Below are 24,281 nucleotides of genomic sequence, written 5' to 3'. Positions count from 1 at the left end.
ATTAGGCCATTCAGCCCATCAAGTCTGCGCCACCATTTGATCATGGCTGATAAGTTTCTCAACCCCATTCTGGATGGACGTCTGCAAAGTCTGGTCACCCACATCTACTGCCACCAAAGACTGTTTGCGACACAGTTTTGCAGTGCACAAGTTACTAGAAGTGCTTGTGTTGGATAACAGGACCGCACTTACCAGCAGGGAGTTCCACAGGTTTATGATCCTCAACAGAATAGCTCATATCAAAACCTCGCCTTACCACTACGCCTGTAATTGTTTGGCTGAGTGGGCAGTCCAAACTTTTAAGTCCGGGATGAAAAAGCTGGATGGGGATTCCATCAGCACCAGATCGTCACGGTTCCTGTTTGCATACCGGACGCTGCCACACACGACCACTGGTATTGCCCACGCTGAATTACTAATGAAGAGATGTGGTGGCCGTACTCAGCTATCTCTTATCAGTTTGAATTTAGGGGAAAGGATGGAGAGAGGCCAAGAGGCCCAGAAGACTAGAAATGATGGCCATAATCATGAAATAAATTTCACGGTGGGAGACACAGTTCTAACAAAGAACTTTGGAGATCAGCCCAATTGGCTAGTTGGTGAAGTGAGTGCCGTGACAGGACCCCTCTCCTATAATGTATCGGTAAACGGCCGAATAATTAGATGACACGTGGATCGTCTCCGGAGAAGAGAGAGAGTCCCACAAGAAGGAATGCAGTTGCGTTTGATTCTGTGCTGCACTTGGAAGAAATGTCACATGATTTGGAAGTACTGATGGGGCCTGTTGAACCCGAGAGGGTCGAAGTCACAAACTTGCCCACTTCCTCCGAAGAGCCTGGTGGACAGTTGGGCCCAGAGAAGGGGGGGTCTCAAAAAAACTAGCCAAGATCATTGAGCTATGACACTCGAGATATCTGCGAAAGCCTCCTGAGAGACTTGACTTGCCAATAGTTATTGATGTAAATAATTGGGATTTTGTGAAGCTTGTCAATTGTACTTCCAAGTAAAGGTGGAGGGATGTGGTAAAGTGGATTGCTGTGTACCTTTAAGAGAATGTAGTTAATCAACCACATGACTTTATTTTCCAATCGCTATACAGCGCGTGCTACTTTGGTAACTGTAAGTCTAGAGCTGGAGGTGATAGAAGAAGCACAAATTAAGTTAGTGCTCTGTTCTTAGTTCCAATAAACCACCAGTGTTTGTTAAGTGAATGGATCCTTCTCTGCCCATGTTGTTTCAAGCACCGATTATCGTGTTGATATCAAGAGTGCAGCTCGCGGTCGTGGGACACAGCGAACCCAATAACCCAAAACATAAAACTGACCATCATGCCTTGCAGCCCAGCCTTAACATTACTGATTCTTTAGAATGTTACAGAATGATTATTATAGACAAACCATAAAAATTTACTAAACCCTATTTGGCATCGTCCGTCTAGTGCTGTCCTGCCAGACTCTCCTCTCCACAGTCACCATTGCAGCCTTGTGACATCAAATTGTTTCTACGAGGCCATTGGTGGGATGCAGGACAGCCAACCTCTGTATTCAGGGATATGGGGCAAAGGTTGGTATATGGAGTTAGGTCACAGATCAACCATGATCTAATTGAATTGTCGAGCAGACCGTAGGTGCTAAATGGCCTACTGCAGTTACCATGTTCTTAAGAGCTGATACAAATCTTTGCATTATAGCTGTTCATGAAGATACACAGGGCAGAGTTCAGTGGACTCTTCTACCACATAAATGTCAAATCTACTTGGGCATGCTGTCTGTCTGCAAATCAGATCCCCATAAATTGTGCACTTACATAAATTGAAACTCGATATAACAAAGCTTGTGGAGATTTTTTAAAAATTTAATGATTCATGGGACATGGGCATTGCTGGCAAGGCCAGCATTTGCTATCCATCACCAATTGCCCTTGAATTGAACTTGAAATGGCTTGCTAGGCCATTTCAGAGGGCATTTAAGAGTCAAACACATTGCTGTGGATTTGGAGTCACATGTAGGCCAGACCAGGTAAGGAAGGCAGATTTCCTTCCCTAAAGGATATTAGTGAGCCAGATGATTTTTTACAACAATTGATGATAGTTTCATGGTCACCATGGACTAACTCACAATTCTGAATTTTTTATTAATTGAATTTAAGTTCCACCAACTGTCGTAGTGGGATTTGAACCTGTGGCCCCAGAGGATTAGCCTGGGTCTCTGAATTACTAGTTCAATGATATTACTACTACACCACTGTCTCCTGGTAAATATGACAGAAGTTTACTATGGGGGAGTTATAGCTCCTATGATGTGGTGTGATGCACCTGGGTCCAGTGCTGCAAGCGATTTAATGACCTCTTGCGCTCAGGATGGGTTAGTACCGTGTTGGCAGAGGTCACTTAACACAGCAAGTAGGCATTCCCCCCCCAAGCCCCCCTTTCCCTGCAACTCTGAGTGCAGTTGGAGCATTGAACCATTCACGGCATGTTTCCCTCACTGGTAGGGCCAGCAGATATTGCCCATGCCTAGTTCACCCTGAGAGGGTAGTGCTGAGATGGGTTCTGCACCTGCAGCCCGTGTGACACTGACACCCACATTACTGTTTTGGGGGCAACCTCAAGGATTTGCACCTAGGCGCAGTGCTGGAACTGTGAAACATGTCAGAAGTCAGGGTGCTGACTGACTGGAAGGGGAGCTTCCAGGTGGCCGGGTACCCATCCATCTGCTGCCCTTGGTGTTCCTTGTACTTTTGCCTCCTTGCTTTGCAAGGTTAGACCATGTGGTGCCAAATATGATGGAGGCAGCATGTGGGTAACCTTGGCTGCTTTGTGTGAGTGTGTGGCAGCTGCGGGGTGACGAATCATTGGAGTCCTGCAATGTCCCACTCTGGTTGGGGTGGCAGGGATGTGATGGGAATCCAGGTACAGGGCGGACTAATCAATACTCCTCACCCCTTTTCAGGAGAAGACTACACACAATAATGCCAAGTGAATGCGGACTGGCGTAGGCCAGACCAAGTTGGCCATTATCACCAGATACGAGCAGGAGGCGATGAATCTGGAGAGCCGCCATGCACCTAGGTCCACCACTGGCGGTGAGGCTGGGGTGCCACAGGGAGGTAAGATTGCTGAGCACTGAGGTCATCATGTGTGTCCCTGCTGAATGTTCAGTGATTGAAACTTGCAACTTGGGTTGACCATTTAATTATGGATGGATGAGCTGGGGATCGGGCATGCACATTGACATTGTCTCCACTTTAACTAATCAAATGTCCTTGTTCTTCCTTTCAGCATTACTGGAGCAGGGCCGGGAGGAGGAGGCAGAGGGGCCACTTCTCACACCTGAGGGCCCTGAACAATTGGACTCACCAGCATCACACCATCTCTGCCAGGCAGGCATCAGTGCAGATAGTAGCACCTCGGTCGGAATTAGATCATTGGCTGGTGTCCTGGGGCACAGCGGTGAGGGCACTTCACACTTGCTTGAGGTGCAGGCGGAGACAGAGAGCGCCCATGGCGCCGGCAGTCGGAGGACTGCTGGGAACCAGACACATGCTCGGTCGGTGGCTGATGATGTGCCTCTGGAGTCGTCTGTGAGGCAGCAGATGTTGGTAGTGCAGCAGGGTATGCGGGAGGATCTGGCGGAGATGCATGAGGCTATGTGTGGCCTGGTGCCCGTGCTGGAGGAGTCCACGCGGAGCATCACCGATGCACTGAGCCTCATGGCCGAGCGCCATGCTTCCTCCATTGAGATAGTGGTGACTCTCGTGGAGAGGCTCCTCCAGGAGGACAGTCAGGGTCTCCTGGGGTTGCGCTTGGACCTGCAAGCCCTCACAGTGGCACTGACCTCAGCTAGTCAGTGCCAGTGTGGGAGATGGTTTGGGCACCAACTATTCCACCTTGGTGCCCATCATCTATGCTGAGCAGGGAGGTCCTCTCAGGGCATTCCAGATGAGGGCAGCAGCTCCCCCGCCCCTCTGCCAATAACTGTGGGATCTGATGAGGCTACGGTGACTGGGGAGATGCCAGCTGTGGAACTGGCCACTCCCTCCCACGCAAGGCCATCAAAGGCTCCACGGGCAGAGGACGGCTGCCAAGATCATCGAGGCCAACAGGACAGCACAGTGAGCAGGCTGTCTCAGATGCCAGTGCCAGCGAGGGGGCAGCACCTAGACGTAGCACCCAGAAACGTAAATGTAAGGCACCTTAGGCACACCATGGGTTTTGCACTGGTGGTTTTATGTTGCCCTGCTATTAGTTGATGAGCACTCGATGTGATGCATAACACCTTTGCAATTATCTTTTTTTGTGCTTCATTTTGTTAAATCATTAAATTTTGATACGTGAACATGGCTTTTGGTGATTCCTTACTTCTGCAGGTGGACAGGAACCCATGATGTTATGAGTGACTTATTTGACATTGCGCTTTATTGACAAGGCACTTAGTTAATGTTCCTGTCCAGGCAGATTTTGACTCAGGTATTGAATAAGGAGCCTGCAGCCCTGGTTTGTGTTGGAGGTCGATCTGTGATGTGCTAACTGAAGGTTCGTTGGACTAAAGCCTCCCAGGTGTCCCTGCCTCCCTGGAGGTTGCCCGGGTCACATCTATCCCCTCAGCGTTCTCCTGTGTGAGCTCATCCTTGGACTCATTGCTGGACTCATCATGTGCAGTCGGAGCAACTGCATCTACGTCTTCATTGTCCATTGCGTCCCCCCCTTTCCAGTGCAAGACTGTGGAGAGCGCAGCATGCAACCACCATCAGTGACACACAATCTAGGGGATATTGGAGTGCACCCCCTGAATGGTCCAGGCATCGGAAGTGCATCTTGAGAAGACTGATGGTTCCCTCTACCACAGCCCTTGTGGAGGCGTGGCTCCTATTGTACCGCTGCTCTGCCTCTGTTCTTGGATGGTGGAGGGGCATCATGAGCAACCTTTTGAGGGGATAGCCCTTGTCACCCAGCAACCACCCATCCAGCCAGGCTGGAGCATTGAAGAGCCTTGGCACCTGGGAGTGTCTGAGGATGTAGGTGTCGTGGAAGCTGCCTGAGTATCTTACACAGACTTGCAGAATCTGCATCTTGTGATCACACACTATCTGCACGTTCCAGGAGTGGAAGCCCTTACTGTTAACGAAGGCACTGGGCTCACCCACTAGCACCTTGATGGCCAAATGTGTGCAGCCGCTTGCACCCTGGCTGCGGGGGAAGCCAGCAATTGTTGCAAAGCCCCTGGCTCGCTTGGTCTGGCTGGCCTCGTCCTAGCAGTAGTGAATGAAAGTCAATGCACACCTGAACAGAGCGTCTGTCACAAGTGTGGATAACTGAGTGGGGAACTCTGCAAGGATCACCCACTGACCCCTGGAAAGGGCCAGAGACAAAGAGGTTGAGGGCAGCCATGCCCTTCAATGTCACTGGCATGCGGTGTCCACCCACACAGTTTGTGGAGATCTCAGGGCCTATCATCTGACAGATGGAGGTGACTGTCTCCCTTTAGAGACGGCACCTCCTTCGGCACTGCACCTCAGGCATAATGAGGTAGCTGCTTCGCCGCCTGTATGCCCTGGCAGCAGGATAGTGGCGTCTTCTGCAGCTCCTTCCGCCTTGGACTTCCTGTTGGCCCTGTGCCCCTTGTGCCTGCACCTTTCCTTCCAAATGTGGCTCCCCTGGAGGCTGAATGTGGACTCCTGGCCTCCTCCCCCTTCTGGGCCTCCTTTCCTCCTCAGAGGAGGTGCCTCTTGTGGATAAAACAACTCCCATTCCCATGCTAAGGGAAGGCTTCCTGAAACCTGCAAGGCCCCAAAAATTATGTTTACTCAGACTCCTGACCTGAAGGCTGTTACTCCTGTCCAAGCAGTTGTGAAGGGTTTTGAAGTATTCTTGCTCACACAGGTAAGTATCATTAACATTAAGCATTAAATGTCTGACAAATAACACTCCCAACCCTACTCACCCCTCTTATCCCACCCGAGGATGAGGTATATGCAAATGTGGCCTACCCGCCTAGCCGTTGCACCCATGCGATGACCTGAAGATCTCACTGGCCCCGAAAAATTGCACTTAATTGCTGCCTCAAGGGCCTTAAGTGGCCTGTTAATTAATGACGGGCATGCATCGGAGATCATCGCGCTACAGCCCACCAAAATATCACGATGGCATGTGGTGACGTCAGGACGCTCACCCAATGTCACTATGTGTCATTTTACACTTCGGCATGTCGGGCCCCACACGCCAATGAGAAAAGTCTGGCCTAGATGTTAGAAAAGAAGCCATTTGTGATTTACAGTGTGAGGCCCTCAGTGAATACCTGTACATATTTTCTGTGCCTTTCAACAGTGTTTAATCAGGAGGTGTGGTTTATCTGAGTTGACACACTGTTCTAATGCCATGACATATCTTCCACTGAGTTGCATACAGTCTTATTTATTGTGTTGTTTCTGCTGGGAGATTTTTTATTTACTTGGGTGGTATTTTTAACATAGAGAAATTACTTTGAGGCAAAAAAAGTAATGTATTTATGTAACTGGAAGATTATATATATGTGTATATATATGCAAGCAGCAATGTGAAGTGGGCTCAGCAATATTTCACCCCTTCCTTGGATTCACCTAGTTCTGTTGAAGGGTCATGAGGACTCGAAACATCAACTCTTTTCTTCTCCGCCGATGCTGCCAGACCTGCTGAGTTTTTCCAGGTAATTCTGTTTTTGTTCAGCAAATCAACAGCCTGTTTTGCACCATGCTCAATTTTCTTTTCTATTTAAACCAATAGAAAAAATATGTATTGTAAAATCAGCTGCCAATTTTCTTTGAGCCCATTTTATGCTTCTGGCACAAAACCAGTATCACTCCATTGACCCTCTGGGTGCTAAAGAAGATTGGAATATGGGTGAGAATGTTGAAATTATGCTTCTTGGGCTGAAAGAGGGCTATTGGAGTTCATTGAGGACAGGTGTGATTGACATGTGGAACTTTATTCAGATGAGATCATGACATTCTCATTGAGTTGTGATTTGTCCCTTGAAAGAGATGTTGGAACCTGTGGCTTGAGTTTTGAAGGATTATAATTTTTGGCAAAGGTGAATGATCCAGGAGCAGTCTTGGTAATAGAATAGATGTGACGAAGGAAATTCAGTTTGGTGTTCAACAGTATACATCAGGCCTTTGCCTCTCCATATTTTGCCGTAGATGGGCAAGTGGAAAGTCAAAGTTAGAGATCTGTAATTGCTGGCAATAACTTTGATTTTGTCAACATTAGTTGTGACTATACTTTGAAAAGTAATTTGTTGGCCGCAAAACATTTTGAGATGTCCTGAGGATGTGCAAGACACTTTATACATGTGACCTCCTTTCTTTCCTTTGTAGTGTTTTCCTAACTGACTCCGAGCAAGCATGGGCCTATGATATCTATGCCCACCCTCTTAAAAGATTTGTTAGTCTTGAACAGGGATTGCAACGGTATTTTGTTGCAATGCCTCAGTTTATCTACATGCTTATTTTGGTTATATGTCTTACAGACTCAATTACTTTAATGTGCACTTTGGCTTACCAGCTTCTATCCACTGCCATAAGCTCCAGCTTTCCTAAAGCTCTGTGGCTTGTATCCTATCCCATGCCAAATCTCACTTGTCCATCATCACATGGTTGCCGACCTTTTGTCTTTGTATTTAAATCTCCCATGTTTCCCTGTTCCTGTTCTCCCCTCTCCTCCCCCACCCCTATCTCCAGCTTTACAAATTCATCATGCATTTAACTCGGGCCTCTCCTGCACTCTCCTTACTTTTATCCTTGCTATAGCTGGTCAAAAATTTGGGCTTCTAGCTCCCACTCTGAAATTCTCTCCCAGAATCTCTCCACCTTCCAAACTCCTTCTCCTTTAACAATCACCGTAAAACCCACCTTTTTGGCTAATTTTCTTATGAATCCTTGTATCTCTGTGAAGTACTTTTTCTATGTTAAAGGTATATAAATGCAGGTTGTTGTCGAACTTTGCAAATAATAAATATTTCACAATATTTCTGAAACTACAATGCATTTAAACTTCATATGCATAAAGTATTTTTTCTAATCAGTTATAGAAGTTAGCTAATGGGACTAATTCTCTTGAGAAGCTCCAGGTAGATATGCTGCGAAGATTCCATTTAGACTTAGTATAGAACTTTACAAGACCATGTGCTGCTGGCTGGGCCTTGCGCCTGAGCTCAGTAAATTCTGGATGCATTGTCTCTGATATTCCATCCATTAATGTGGCTGGATTTTGTGAATTAAAATAACTGTTAAATTCAGAAGGAGATGATAAATTGGCCCTTAAATGGAGAGTGGCTGCATAATTCTGAGGTACAGTGGGATCTACATTTTCTAGTACATAAGTCACAAAAAGTTAGTATGCAGATACAGCAAGTAATTAAGAAGGCTAATGGAATGCTATCCTTTATTATGAGAGTGATTGAACATAAAAGTAAGGATGTTATGTTTCAGTTATACAGGGCATTGGTGAGACTACACCTCGAAAATTGTGTGCAGTTTTGGTCTCCTTATTTAAGGAAGGATATAAATGCATTGGAGGTGGTTCAGAGGTTTACTAGATTGATAACTGAAATGAGCAGGTTGTCTTATGAAGAAACGTTGGACAGACTGGGCTTGGTTCCATTGGAGTTTAAAGAGTGAGGGGTGATTTGATTGAAGTATACAAGATCCTGAACAGCTTTGACAAGGTGGATGTCGAAAGGATATTTCCTCTTGTGGGTGAGTCTAGAACTAGAGGGCACTGTTTTAAAATTAGGGATCGCCCTTTTAGGACAGAGATGAGGAGAAATTTTTTCTCTAAGTGTTGTGCAACTTTGGAACTCACTGCCTCAGAAGGCGGTGGAGGCGAGGTCACTGAATATTTTTAAGGCAGCGATAGATAGATTCTTGTTAGGTTAGGGAATCAAAAGTTATCTGGGGTAGATGGGAATGTGGAAATCAAAACATAAGAAGATCAGCCATGACCTTATTGAATGGTGGAGCAGACTTGAGGGGCCGAATGGTCTACTCCTGTTCCTATTTCTTATGTTCTTATGTTCTCTTGTGGACTTGTTTTTCAGATGAACTGACTTGATCATTGTAAAACAAATAGCAAAAGAAGCTGGAATATTTTTGTCTAGAGAAGCTGGTTTTAACTTCTGTGTACAGTGACAAAATTAAAGATAATATCAAGCAAAATATTAGACAAATACTTAATAAAATTAGTCGATAAGCATAATAAACAATAAACTATAAGATTGTCCTATTGGCGATCTTGTAAGTAGGTACCAAATCATTTGCGCATGGTGCAAGCTTCACACCGAAATAGGGCACATAAAGCTATCCTGTGGGATAATGGCTACCCCGGTCAGATCATTTTCTCGGTGTGTAACGTGCCTAAGGCTTCTACTTTCGGGCCTGAACAGTGCTCAGTCTACTTCACGTTATCCTGGAAGAGTAAGGTATCTCAAAAATTTGGGCAATAGGTGAAGTTAGCCATTTCACACTTCTACAATGCCATAGCAACACGAGTGATATTTTCCACTAATAGGATGCTGCCATCATACCAAGAAGATGGTCTGTCTAGCATACAAATGACTAATTTGGTATATGAATTTCAGTGCTGGTGTGATGCCAGCTACATATGCTGCACGTCCCTTCAGCTGTTCGCAATAGGCAGAGCACTGACCGTACTCAACCAACTGGTGCTTGCAAATCTCAAAACATCATGTCCAATGTTAGCTGTGATTCTGTGATTGAACAACATTTGCTGAAAAATCCTGAGTGTGTTAAGAGTTATACTAACATCCAACTTAAGATTATCAGTTGGGCTCACAACATGGCTTGCTTATACTTACTAGAAGCTACATACATATATTCATTCGCAGGGACCTATCCTTTGCAGGCAAAAGGAACATGTCCAGACATTGCGTCTTTTTTGAAGAAAACAAATAATGTGGAGGACAATAGTTCCCTGATGCATTCTCCATGCCAACACCTCAATCAATTAACGTCGGCTTTCCAACCAAATAGCACCCTTTTCTCATGCAGTATAAATTGTTGCTCCCTTTGAAGTTTGGCATTCTCGCATCTGTCCTGATGAGTGCAAGATGAAAAGCTTCGACAGCAGCTCTCTTTTTTTCAATATAATTTTTGTCACAGTGGCTTTAAAAATACTTTTGTTGGTAAGCGAATTCACTGAATGGATTAAGGAAAATCTTAGTGATGTGTTTTATGAACCCAAAACTCAAAGCCATTTGAAGGTGGAAGTTAGCACATAATTGTCTGGAATTTCTGGAGGGATTGTCTGGCAGAAGATCAGGAAAATGCCCTGCTCAGTTACATAAATGACTTAAAGCAGGTGTTTTATGCCATTTCTTTGTGTTTCTGCTGACCTTGTGCCAAAGTTGCAGTTGGAGATTGAGAAAGGCATGGAAATTCTTCCACACTGGCACTGTTGCAGGAGTAGCATTAATATTCAAAGTATTGAATCATTATTTTTATTTGACTTGTTCAATTGCTTTTTTTATACAGAAACCATGCCAAAGTGAATGTGACTTTCCAACACACTCCTTCGCCTAATTTTTTCTTTGGAATTGACATGGACAGAAGATTGTCAGAAATGGGTTGGTTCCTCTATCCAACATTTAATTTTGTTGTCTGGCAAGCTCAATGGTAAGGAAGTAAATATTAAACAGATCTCCTGCTCATCATTTTAGTTGAAAGCCTCAAAAGAAATGTTATAATTTATAAAAATAACAATTTTCAAAGACATTTTTGTGACTCAAGTTTACATTTTTATTCTGTGTTTATCATAAATTAATTAAAAATTCATATTCTAATAAAATTTAGAATAACTTACCTTTTTATGATATCAAAGAATGCATTTATTATTTTTTCCATTTGAGAGGCACCTTGAAGTCAAATAATTATTTTGTTGCCCTTAAATACTGCACTGTCATAATCCCTAAAAGTAGATGGACAGCCTGCTTCCAGATCGCTGCAGAATCCCACTGTAAAACTTGATAAGAGGAAATATGGGAGTGGCTTCATAATATTATGAACAAAAATAAAAGTGCACAAAACCTTGTGACATGAATTGGTAATTGGTTGGAAGATAAGTGACAGTAAGTAGGGACAAAGGGAATGTACCCTGACTCGCAGGATGTGACAAATGCAGTCCCCCAGGGATCTGTACTGGTTTTACAACATATATGTCAATGATTTAGGTGAATAAATAGAAAGTTATATACACAGGTTTTGAGAGACTCTAAGTTGGGGTTCATTTGTGTAGATAGGAGCAGAAAGTTGCACAAAGACATGAACCCATGAAACACATGCATTGTTAAAGCTTGATAGGGTAGTAAGTAGGATAAAACTGTGGCGGATGGAGTTCAGTGCCAGGAAGTGTGAGGTCATCCATTTTGGATTCAAGGATAACAAATTGACTAGGAGCTGTGGAGAATTGTATGAAGCTGCTGAATAACAGTCATTTTCTAAAGATCAGAGATCCGAACTGATTATAGCTCTGGGGGGCGTGGAATTGGGTGTATGGGGGACTGGGATGAATGCCAATCCTTGATTCCAACTACGCGAGAGTTGGGTGGTTTTAACTCCTGGATCTGATGTGCATGCTCCTCAGTAAGTTACACACCTGGATCAAGGGGGCTCCAGCTGTCCGGCAAACAGGGGCTTTATTATTTTGAGCAGCAGAAGGCTGCTAGCTGGGGCCAAAGGAACTGTTGCTGACATATGACTAAGTTGTGGGAGAGGGGTTTTGGGAGGGTCTTGCATTCAGCAAAGGACATGGGAGGTCAACACATCCCTTGTCAGACTTGGTGGAGCAATCTGAACCTCATGGCACCACAAGGAAAGTGAAAACAAATGCAAAAGAATTTTCTGTTGACGCCTTGTCTGCCCTAGATCCTTTTACCGCATTTTTCGCATGATGGGGAATTCACAAACAAACCTGCTCTGTACAGTAAAGTCCTGCTGTTCACGGGGGTTCATTCCCAAGCAACCTCGCATATGGTGAAAGCGCAACCGACAAATATATTTACAATGGGAACCAATTAGATAGAATCAAGGCATCCTAAAATTTCACATGTATTAAGGATCAAAGGCAATGAAACCTATATTTTTAATAAACTTAAAGAGAACCAGAGAAATTGTTTAATAAAACAATAAAACAAGAATGATGTGAAATTTGTCACACTTTACTTGAGAGTGGAGGTGAACAGTGATCAGGAATTGAAACCACTGCAATAAGGAACACCCACGTTCAAATAATGGCAGACGACGCATGCACTGTGTGCAATTTCCACTGTTTTAAAGATGGCATGGACCTTCATTTAGGAGGATTTTTTTTAGCTTTTTTTTAAAACATAGCTTCTATCTTTTATTTTTAAAACTGTGCATAAGTGAACATTTGAGCCTGCAATGGGTGATTTGGTTCGCAAAGACTTTTGTGCAGATAAGCAAATTCACAAAAGAGGAAGTCATGAATGTCAGGACTTTATTGTATATTTAAAGAAGGATCCTGTTGGCTTCAGGTTGACCTCTTTGCCACTTGCTCAGAAGAGTAGAGTGGGATGTCAGTGGGTAAGTCGCCCAGCTGATTTTAACTGCCTGCCTGGTTTCCACCGGTTGCGTAGGTTAAAATTGCCTGTATTGTCTCTGGATGGGGAGGAAAAAGAAACATAAACTCGTTTCTCATCATTTCCCTAAATTATATTCCTCAAGTAGCACAAATGCTTTACAGTTAAATGGGTACAGAAATTCTCTGATCACTTGCATGGTTTTCTTCGACATTGGAAATCCCAAATGTAATGCTTTCAACTGCATTTGTTGCCTATGGGTAGATTTTTACAGGAATCCCAGAGAATTGTGGATATCTTTTTTCTGGAAATGTGTTTTTTCTATTTTTGGGCAACATATACATACATATCAAGAATTTCCATAACTTGCTACAGGAAATGGAGGTACATTTTAACAGTATGAAATAGAATATACCAAATCCTAATAATCATGCCAACAGAATTTAGTAATTTATGTTTTCTCAACAAGGTTTATTTACATGGAAAACTTGACTGCAAAGCTTCAGTTGCCAGCTACTATAATAAATGTGTTCAATGACACTGTGATGCAAGGGAACAAGGGAACTGTAGCAATTACGGAACTCCCAGAAGGTAATCTAATTCTTATTTTCTACAGCCATTTTTTCTATAATGCCAATTATAGCAATACTTTCTCTGAATGGACGTAACTTTAATTCCAAGTAATATGCCTTGTGCTATTTCTAGTAGACTAATAACATTAAAAGATTGACTTTTTGACTCTCTGTTCCTAGCAGGGATTAGCTAGTAATGCAAAGACTGCCCTTCCTGCATAAATAGGTCCTTCAGTAAGTGGAAACAGCCTGTTTCTATCTACTCTGTCCTATCCCTTAATATTTTTAAGCACTCTATAAAATCACTTCATAAACTCCTCTTTCCCAATTAAAGCATTCCCCATTTTTCAAGAATTCCTTGCTACTGATATTGCCTCATACCCAGCACCATCTTAGGAAATCTGTCCACTAGCCAATCCTAGATGTGCCCCCAGTGAAACATTGGGAACATAAAAGTCATCATCTCTGTTCTTTGGGTGAATCACAGTACAATTTCCTTATTTAAGACAGTAGTAAAAATTTAAATAACATTTTATTTTATTTGATGTGATATAAAAAAGCATTCATTAATCAGTTAGGTTAGCCATAGTTTTATATAATGCTATGTTGATTGACTACATCAAAAAAACTGAATAAATAATTATTTGAGGATTGGATTGTCAATTATAACAAGAACTGACAAAGATTTTCAGTATTTTCGTAGAGCACAATGCTACTTATGTGGCAGGGGCCATGGATGACTCATCTGCGAAGTAGAACTGGTCAATGTTGAGTGCAGTGGGCTGTAGAAATTAATATCCTGGAGTTTTGCTTGATTAACTTCATCTTCAAGGAGAAATTTCACAGAGCTATGTTATTTTTACAGGATGTTTGGTCACATCCTTCAGGAAATTAGATGAATAGGGTAGAATATATGATGGGACAGATTAGGCATGGCTTGTGGAGCAAATGGACTTGGTGGGATGATCATTATTTTATATTTCATACTTTGTGGCATGTTTCAACAAGGACATTGAGTGAAGGTGAACAATTGTTACACTGAGGAAGGGTGGCCCCTCAGCAAAAATGGAATAGGGAAAGAAGTTGAACGATTATTAAAATTTTTTAGTCAATATGAAGCTGTGAGGATTATCAAGTACTTGGAAAAGCATGAATTAATACACAGATTTTAGATTTGTATAGACTATCATTGATACTATAGTTTGAATATTGGTACTAATTTTGAGTACCCTGATTTTGAAAGGACATCCATTTGTTGGAAAAGAGTGACATGGATGATTCCAGCAGTTTAAGATCAACTCACTTTTGTTGGAATGCAGAATATTCATTTGAGGCGAGGGCATGAGTTCTCAATGCTTTAGCCTCTCAGTTTTCTACCATCCTTGTGAATCTTTGTTGTAGACTCTCCAATGCCTCTATATTATTTTTATAATATGGTCTAACTAAGGTGCTACTCAAGTTTAACATAACTTTGTTGTTGTTCAATCCAATCCCTTTAGAAACAAGCCTCAGTGCTTTGCTTGCTTTATTTAATGGGGTTAGTTAATAGTCATTTGGTAGTACAGGTTTTGAGAATTGCTGAGAAAAGACACATCTTGAAATGTTTCATCTTGCATTCATCAGGACAGTTCGCATGAATACCAAATGTAAAAGGAACAGCAATTTATACTTCATGAGAACAGAGTGCTGATTGGATGACTAGTGGACTCTGGTAGAGGCAATGCCATGGAGAATGCATCAGTTAACTGATGACTGACAGTTAACTGCTAAGATTTTTATGAATTCAAACCAGACAGGTTGACTCTGATTGGTCAAGGCTTTGCCTTGGGCTTGTGTCACTACTTCTAATTACTTGTTTATATGTTTTCCTAGCTCTTTGTTCCTGGACTCTATTTAGTGTCTTATTATCCGTGGTGTATGTGATCTCCTCATTATTCCTTTCAAAATACACCATCTTACACCAATCTGTATTGAAATTAATTGCCAAATAAACACACGTTCTGTAAATTTATTAACAAGTTATATTTTGTCATGTTCTTTCTTTGTGTTAACTGTGCTATCTGCAAACTTCCCTTGTCCAAATCATTATGAATAATTGTTGTCCTAGCCCTGATCCCTGTGGAATACCACTTCCCACCTATTGGCAATCTGAGAAGCTATCCTTAACCATTACTCTCTCTTTTCTGTTTTGTAGTTAAATTGCTATTCATTCTGCTACTGTCTCCCGACTCAACATGTTATGAATTTAGTCAAGGGTCTACTTGTGGTACCTTTATTGAAGGCCTTTTGAAAATCCAAATATCTTACATCTACTACATTTCCCTTGTATGCTCTTTCTTTTACCTCTTCAAAGAATTCGATAAGGTTGGTAAAATATGACCTTTCTGTTTGAAATTTCTGCTGACAGTTCAGTTTTTAGATACTTTTCTATTCAAATATCTTTTGTACCATTTATGTTAGGCTAACTGTCTATAGTTCTCTAGAATTATTCTTTTTAAATAAAGAGATAATGGTCAGATCTTAAAAAGGCTGAGAAGCATAGAAAATGGAAATGAAAGTAAACCATTTAACCTGGAATATACAAGCTCACAATTTACCTTGCCTCAAGAAAAACCAGGAATTAGAAAACTTCTCTGCGACAGAGGAGTGGATATTTGGATTAGTTAATGTGATGTCAATTTTATGCTTTCAAAGAAAAGTAATGAAACTATGTACAACTTCCCCTCAGGAAAATAAATGGAATAGGTTGCGTTATAGCATCTGTTGTAATGTTTACTTCCAAATAACTTTTAGTAACATTTTTAAAAGCGAGGGGATGGATTGATAAAGCTGTAAAATGGTATTCTTGGTGTTATAAATAAGGTTATTATATAAATATAGGAACCAGTGAATTAGGAGCAGAAGCAGGCCACTCAGCCCTTTGAGTCTCCTCCAGCATTTAATAAGATCATGGCTGATCTGATTGCAATCTCAACTCCATATTCCCACCTACACCCAATAACCTTTCAGCCCCTTGCTTATCAATGATCTATCTAGCTCCACCTTAAAATATTCAAATACTTTGCTTCCATTGCCTTTTGAAGGAGAGAATTGGAAAAACTTATGACCTCCTTGAGAGTAAAGGTTTCCTTTCATTTGCATCTTAAAAGGGTGACCCCTTATTTTTAAACAGTGACTCCTAGTTCTAAATTTACCCACAAAAGGAAACATCTTTTCCACATCCACCCTGTCAGGACCCTTCAGGATCTTATATGTTTCAATCAAGTCGCCTCTTACTCTTCTGAACTCCAGCAGATACAAGCCTAGCCTGTCCAACCTTTACTCATAAGACAACCGTCCAATTCCAAAAATTAGTCTAGTAAACCTCTGAACTGCTTCCAATGCACATACATCTTTCCTTAAATAAGGGGACCTATACTGTACACAGCACTTTAGATGTGGTCTCACTAATGCCTTGTATAACTGAACCATAACTGCTCTACTTTTGTATTCAATTCCCCTCACAATGAATGATAACATTCTATTAGCTTTCCTAATTATTTTCTTTACCTGCATACTAACCTTTTTATGATTCATGCACCAGGATACCCAGATCCCTCTGCATCTCAGAGCTCTGCAATCTCTCACCATTGAGATAATGTACTTCTTTTGTATTCTTGCTGCCAAAATGGACAGTTTCACATTTTCCCACATTATACTCTATTTGCCAACTGTTAGCTCACTCACTTAACCTGCCTATATCCCTTTGTACCCTCCTTATGTCCTTTTAATTACTTACTTTCCTACCTTTCTTTGTATCATCAGCAAGCTTAGCAACCATACCTTCAGTTCCTTCAGCCAAGTCATTTATATAAATTGTAAAAAGCTGAGGCTCCAGCACTGATCCCTGTGACAGACCACTCGTTACATCTTGCCAACCAGAAAATAGCCCATTTATGCCTACTCTCTGTTTTCTCTTAGAAAGCCAATCGTTTATTCATGTCAATTTGTTACCCCCTGCACCTTGAGCTTTTGTTTTTTGCAAATACCATTGATGTGGCACCTTATAAAATATCTCTGGAAATCTAAGTACTGTACATCCACTGGTTTTGTTTTATCCACAGACCTGTTACTTCTTCAAATAACTTCAATAAATTGGTTAAACATGATTTCCCTTTCACAACACCATGGGAAGAATTTCCCCCAAATGGAGGGAAGTGCAGGAGTGGGCGTGGGCAGGCTTGCCTCCGATCGGCTCCCCCAATTGGGGACATGCCGCCATTTTACCTGGGCGGTCCAATTAAGGCCCACCCAGCGTGACATCTGCCAGGAAGCGCTATTTATTCCTTGTGCGGGTGGGGGGGGGATTCCCTCAGCCAGGAGTGTGCTCTTTCGTGCATGTGCATGACAGAGCACACTCATCTCCCTGAGGCTAAGTGCTGCCTCAGGGAGATCGGCGCCAAATTCAAAAATCGTAAAGGTGCATAAACAAAACTTCCCTGACATGTCCCCTCATATGACACTGTCACATGAGTTGGGATATATCCATCATTTTAACTCTAACCTTTATTAAATTTTTAACAACCCTCATGAAACCTCATCCCATCCATGGATAAGGCTTCATGCTTTTCCTGAAGCCCGCCAGGGCTCCCAGCCTGCCCGCCAACCTTAAGGTTGGACTGGCAGATCCATTAATTATGTCAGTTACTTTTTAAATGACCTCAATAAGCCGTTGGCAGGTTGGCCGGCACACAGCTGATTTGGCTGCACCCCCGCCGACCTCAAAATTGATGTGACGCAGGGTGATGTCAGGAGTTCCGCCTGACGTCATCCTGTATCGGTGAGCGGGCCCCGTCCCCCACTCACTGACCATGTTGACTCTGCTTGATTACCTTGAATTTATCTAAGTGCCTTGCTATAACACCTTTCATAATAGCTTCTAACATTTCCACTATGACAGACTTTAAGCTAACTGACCTGTAATTTCCTGTTTTCTGTCTCCCTCCCTTTTTGAATAAAGGAGTTACATTGTCTATTTTCCAATCTAATGGAACTTTCCCCAGATCTAGGGACTTTTAGAAAATTAAAACTAATGCATCAACTATCTCATTATTCACTTCTTTTAAAACCCTAGGATGAAGTCCATTAGGACCTGGGGACTTGTCAGCATGCAGCGCCAATAATTTGCTCAGTACCACTTCCCCGGTGGTTGTAATTTTCCTCCCTTCCATTTCCTGATTTACAGCTATTTCTGGGATGTAACTTGTACCCTGTGTAGTGAAGAATGATGCAAAATACCTGTTCAATTCATCTGCCATCTCTTTATTTTCCGTTATTAATTTCCCAGACTCATTTTCTATAGGACCATTGCTCAATTTGTTAATTGTTCGGGGATATGTTTCAATGGGTTTTTCTGATTGTCTGTTGTAATTTCATCCAGGTCAACTATTCGAACTCTTCACTCCAGGTCCAAGTATGAGGAAATATAAATATGAAGGGGGACTTTAAACATGGGATCTTTTCTCATTAGAACAGTGCTGATCATGTGGCACTATAATAGATATTTAAAATTGTGAAAGAATGTGGGAGGGTAGATAGAAGCAGCAGTTAAGGAACCAAGACCTGGAGACATAGATACAAGATTAAATATAAGCGTTTTGGCACTGAATTTAGCTGAATACTTTGCTTACTCTCTTCATTATAAGGAATACATTTTTCAGAGAAATTATAATTTTCACTCACGTCATTACTGCTACCTAGCAAGGTGAAGGGTATAATTAAAACTGAAATGGCTTTATCGACAGTAACCACATTATACAGCAGCAAAATTGGTCTATGAGTAATGGGCATGGAGAATTTAATACTGACATCTAACCCTCTATTATAAAATCTAAAGCCTGTCATTAGTAATATGGCTAATTGAACATTGTTATGTTATTTGCTAGATGTCACATAGTGGCAGCTTCCTGATGATTACCTCTTAGCACATTCAGCCTCACATTACGTCACTTTATGTCCTCTACAGTCTTAGTATTTGATCTAAAGGGTATTCTTAAATTAATAGTTTATATTTGGCTTACTGCCACTTAAGCTTTTAGCTGGAATTGCTGAAGGTAGCAACGCAGGGTCAACTAAACAGCCAGGAAGGCGCTATTCTTGTGTTAGGCGTTATATCTATACCTCCAGCAATGGAAAGACATAGTGGATAGTATTTTGATGGCTGGATTATCCTCAATATCATTGCTATTAACTTGGCAGGATGGGTGTTGTGATGTCCACGCAACTATTTTGCCGCTGACCCCAGCACTTTCCAGTGTCAGCCTAATTTGGATGTTTTTTAATTAGCCCCTATTTGCATTCCTATCTTTGCTGAAGAGTCTGGTTGGGGCAGGAGAATCATTGTTGTTGTCAGCCTTTGACTCCTGCAGCTAGCTGGGCAGAAGGAGGAGTGTAGCCTATGATGAACTTGGCAAAATGTACTGGTAAAGAAGAGTGCATTGATTTTTCTGCCACTGATTGCACTCACTGGATTTGACTAATTTTTAAATACCTTCTATTGGCCATTGTAACAGAGGACCTCAGTAACATAATGGCATTCCTGGTGTTCAGTCATGCTAAAGGCATTATGATGGAAAACTTGATGTATGATATAATTCGATTATTATCACCTTATGTGAATTTGTCAGTACACATTTAGGGGCATTCCTCCATCTAACATCATTCTATTGGAACAGATGACATGAAGTCATGTAGTAATTGTCAGAGGGGTAGTATTCCATCCTTTTGCCCATTTTTTCACCCTCACCTGCTGAAACATTGCCCAAAACTTGGCAGTAATTCCTTGAAAAATCCGGCTCAGAATTAAAATGCACACAATATACTGCCACTACATACTGCCATAACATACAGGTAAAGACTAGCTGATCATGAAGCTTGCTCCATGCATCACGATGGCTGCTAGAGCATCAAGACCAGATATTTCCTGCCTCCAGCCCCTTCTCCCTCCACACACCCCCGAACCACTAGCCCCCCTCAACCACCGGAGCATGTAGTTTCCTGAGGCAGACAACTATACAGCTGATTCCATTGCATTTTTGATTAAAATGATCAATTTTAATGTTTATTTTAATGTATATGGATGGACTTTGTAAGTGTGAGTAAAATGTGAAGTTCTTATATTTTACTAAAATTAATAAAGAGCAGGAAGCATCCAGTAAATTGCTTAATAACTTTTCTGACAAGAATAGGTCTTGAATTTGCATAGGCAGAACTCAGCGTCTAGTTGCCTAAACCAAAATGCTACATTCATACCTGCTTTCAAGGGTAGGATTTCATGTGCTTCTGAGTGCTGCTATCAGGATCAAATGGGGGTCAGAAGCCAGCATGATGTGTGAAACAGTAACCTGTGAAAAACCTGTGATTTTTTTTTTACCCAAATTGGCCAATTAATGGGCAGAAAGTGCCATCCTGTCAGGGTTGCAAAACTAAAGGGCCAATGGGAGGCCTTCCTTCAGAAAGCAGCAGGGGGCCATGGCTGTTAAGTGAGGTAGTGGGCACCCCAAAATTTAAATTAAGAAAAGGCCTTCATAACCAGGCCAACACTATTGGGGGAGGAGGAGTTCGTCCACAAGGTGGCCTGAAGCTGGTGCTGAATCCAGACTGGCATGGAGGGCCTTTAAACCTGCTGGAGCATTGCCACCCCCAGTCTGCCACCAGGAGGCCACCTCTGGCAGCTGAATTGTCCCCTGCCACCTACAGGGACATGTAAAGTCCTAGTTAGCTTTCAATAAGAGGCTTCATTAGGCCTATAATTAGATTAACAGCCTACCCGTTGCTTGCGGTCGGGTAGCCCTGCCACCCCGCAATCCCATGTCCTGCAAATTAGCCCGAGGGCGGGATGGAGCCAGAATGCGGCATAGCCACAGCATGAAATTCCAAGCTCAGCTATCCCCATTCCTACCTTAAGTGGGAGTTAAAAATCAACCCTCGGTTGGTGCAGATCAGTTCCCAGCTACTGCAAAGTAGCAGCTCATTAAAATTAATTGAGCCACTTTAGGATGTGCTGGCTTTGCCTTATCAGTAATTTCACAGGAGGGACAAAAACCCAGTATGGCGAGTCTCCTAAGCAGATCAGTAAACGTTTTGATGCCTTTTCAATGGATGATGCACTTCCTAGACATTTCTTCTCCTTTCAGTTAGTAAGATTATAATGATAAATGGAAAGAAGTCATAGGGAAAAGTTTGTAACCTTGGGCTGGATTTTATGGCTCACCCCACTGGCTTGTTTGAAGGCGGGGGGTGTGAGCTCATAAAATGCAGTGCATGGCCTTTCCCCTGCCTTCCTGCCCACCCCAACCTGTCTCCCATTTTATGGGAGAGAGGGGAAGCATCAGGCAGCCCACCTGTTCTTAAGCCTATTGAGGCCCTTGCCTCATTCTGACTCTGCCGCTCTTTTACCCACGACAGGGGGAGGCCCATACCAGGTGGATTGCCCAGCAGCTTTTACTGTGCAGGCCGGTGTCGGGAAAGGGTAGTGCGGGGAATGTCCTTTGAGGGTCCCCTGTGTCCATCGGAGGCACCCCTCCCCAGGGTCACACCCTGCCCTTCAATCCTTCCGCTGGCCCCTTAAATCCGTCCCCCCATTCCGTCCCCTGGTTGGGGTCTGCCAGCCAGGCCGCACCGATACCCTAGACTTTTCTTGAAGTCCAGCCTCCATAACCACCTCTTCTTTGGGGACTGCTTGTATAGTCCCAGATGTTTTGGCCACTGCTCAAAACTGACAATACAGGGACTACAGAGCTGCTGGCCATTCAGATTGGCTGGCAGCTGTCTAAGGCAAGACTTTCTCCCAGATGGAGGCGGATGTCTCTCTTAGTGAATTAGTGCTGCTCCCAACATAAAATGGCTCTGGGGCAGCCGACTTTTTGGTGCACCTGCATGTTCCTCACCAGAATTCCTACTGGCAAAAAAGGCTGGTAGCCCAGCATTGCAAGATGCTGCCACAAAATTTCATTCCCACCGATCCAGTTTGTTTAATGCTGCCTAAGCTTTTAGCAATAAGCGGCTCTGTTGAAGAATAGGCAATATGGAATGAATATTCCACGAAATCAAATTGAAGGAAGAAAGAGGATCAAGTAGAAGGCTAAGTGCCATTTTTGAAAGGCTGCAATGACATGATGGACTGAAGGCAAATTTATAGTAAGAGGCATGGAATGGTTGTTTTGTAGATGCAGAGAACTGGACTGATATAGGAAGAGGCAGTAGTTTTATTTTATAATTATATATAATTTGCTGATGGCTTGTATCTTTCTAGTAATGATGTTTTGTACTATGTGATTTGGCAGTACTTTGAATTTAATGTTGGATGTGGACTAGCTATGTTTTCACAAAAAATGTTATTTGTTTTCTGGAGGTTAATGGCTCACTTGAAACCCATTAATTGTCCTGAGGGAAATCAGGCTGTATGATTATAGTTTGATTTATCATAATACTGTAATAGAAGGATAATCTATGTTCTTTGCAAATGTGGAAAACTTTGTTAGAGATGCTGATAATGAAAAAACACCTGTTTGGGATTGTACAGGTGATGATTACTGTTTAAGAAGGATGACAGATCATAAATACGTAGTTTTTTTTGATTACTGTTTGGTTACATTTAGGAGTTGCAGAAAAACATATGCCTATAAGGAAGGCAAAGAATCCACCTATATCTGTTGTATGTATTAATTAAAAGGTAGTGGCATACTAAGGATTCTATCAGGGAAAAAAAAAACAAAAAAGCCAATTTTTGGTGCTGGACTGTGACATAACTGATTTGGCTAGAAATTGTTTATGGCCTGTTTTCAACAACAGTGTGTGCCTGAACCAGTAGGTCCAAAGCATTCCCTAAATTGGGCATTGGGCCTCTTTTCAATATTTTGGGTAAGTTGCCCAGTGCCTGTCATGTTTCGGAGGCAGCTTTCCCATTTCATGGGAATCATTTGGGTCACTATTCTTATCAGCCCTCATTTAAGTATAGGGGAGTAATTACAACAGTCAGGGGATGGTAGGCCAGCAGAAGCACTTAGAAATGTTTTTTAAAATTCTTTCATGGGAGATGAGCGTTGTTGGCAAAGCCCGCATTAGTTGCCCATCTCCAATTGTCCTTGCAAAGATTAAGCCAGAGGGAGCAGGAATATTCTTAAAACAGGTATTAAGATCCTCATTTGCATATTTAGGAGCTCACTGGAAGATAATGTGACCAGATTTGGGGTCAGATGCCATCTAGGTGGTCTTAACCCTTGAGACCATTACTATGTACAGCAGGGTCCAATTTCTTCCCTGTTTTTTCTGCCTGTTTGAGTGAGGAGAGAGGAGATGGTGCTGAGAGTATCTGTAAACTGAGCTTGTACATAAACAATAGTATGTAATGGAAAGAAGAAGGATGTTTTTTCAAATATTCAGTTTTGTAAGATCTGTGAATCTTTCTTTGTGTTGTGGCATAGAGAATATCAATATTTCCAATTCATTGCCTGCATATGGTCTTGTGGCAAGCAACAATCTTTAAATTGTCCCACTTACATGCTTGTGCTTTCCAAACTCTTACCTTGGTTACCTTTAGTATTTGTTTCCTTAATTTGGAATTGGCAAAATTATTTTTTTCTTTTGTATAGTTTACACTTCTATGTTGCTACTCACCAGAGATATTTTTGATGCATTGAAACCACTAGCATCAGTGAGAAGACCAACAAGTTGAAATTTAAATATGTGAGTGATGTTAACAAGTGACACTGAAGCATCGCTTTCTGGTTTCTGTAGACCTACTTTCATATGACCATCTTGAACTTGATGCCTCATTGTCGTGCCCTGGAACAAGAGATGAAACTTGTGCTCATTGGGATCACACAGTTCAGCTGTATGTATGCTGTATGCAGAACAGCTCGTACTGCAATCTTGAACTTGGAAGATGGATTACACCATTCCGCAGGTAAGCCAGCATTTAATGTAATGCAGTCACAGAATCATAGCACTGAGCACATAGGGAGCCATTGCAACTAAATCAGTGCTTAAATAGGAGCTAATTACTTAAATCCCATTTCCACATATCCACTTATACTCTTTATTTTGAAATACCTGTCAGTTTCCTTTCAGACAATATTAT

At 42.3% G+C, this 24,281-nt stretch overlaps 1 protein-coding gene across 1 annotated transcript in view; it reads left to right on the top strand.

Annotated features, from left to right (window-relative positions):
- si:dkey-256h2.1 (uncharacterized protein LOC337520 homolog) overlaps positions 1-24,281 on the top strand; it is a 266,626-nt gene that overhangs the window by 92,214 nt on the left and 150,131 nt on the right. Inside the window, exons 5-7 of the mRNA XM_041185101.1 lie at positions 10,528-10,668; positions 13,060-13,181; positions 23,939-24,107. Coding sequence (XP_041041035.1) covers positions 10,528-10,668; positions 13,060-13,181; positions 23,939-24,107 — 432 coding nt within the window. The remainder of the gene's footprint in view (positions 1-10,527; positions 10,669-13,059; positions 13,182-23,938; positions 24,108-24,281) is intronic.

This window comes from Carcharodon carcharias, chromosome 3 (assembly GCF_017639515.1).
Source record: "Carcharodon carcharias isolate sCarCar2 chromosome 3, sCarCar2.pri, whole genome shotgun sequence".
NCBI lineage: Eukaryota > Metazoa > Chordata > Chondrichthyes > Lamniformes > Lamnidae > Carcharodon > Carcharodon carcharias.
This window is presented reverse-complemented; position numbering and strand designations above follow the sequence as displayed.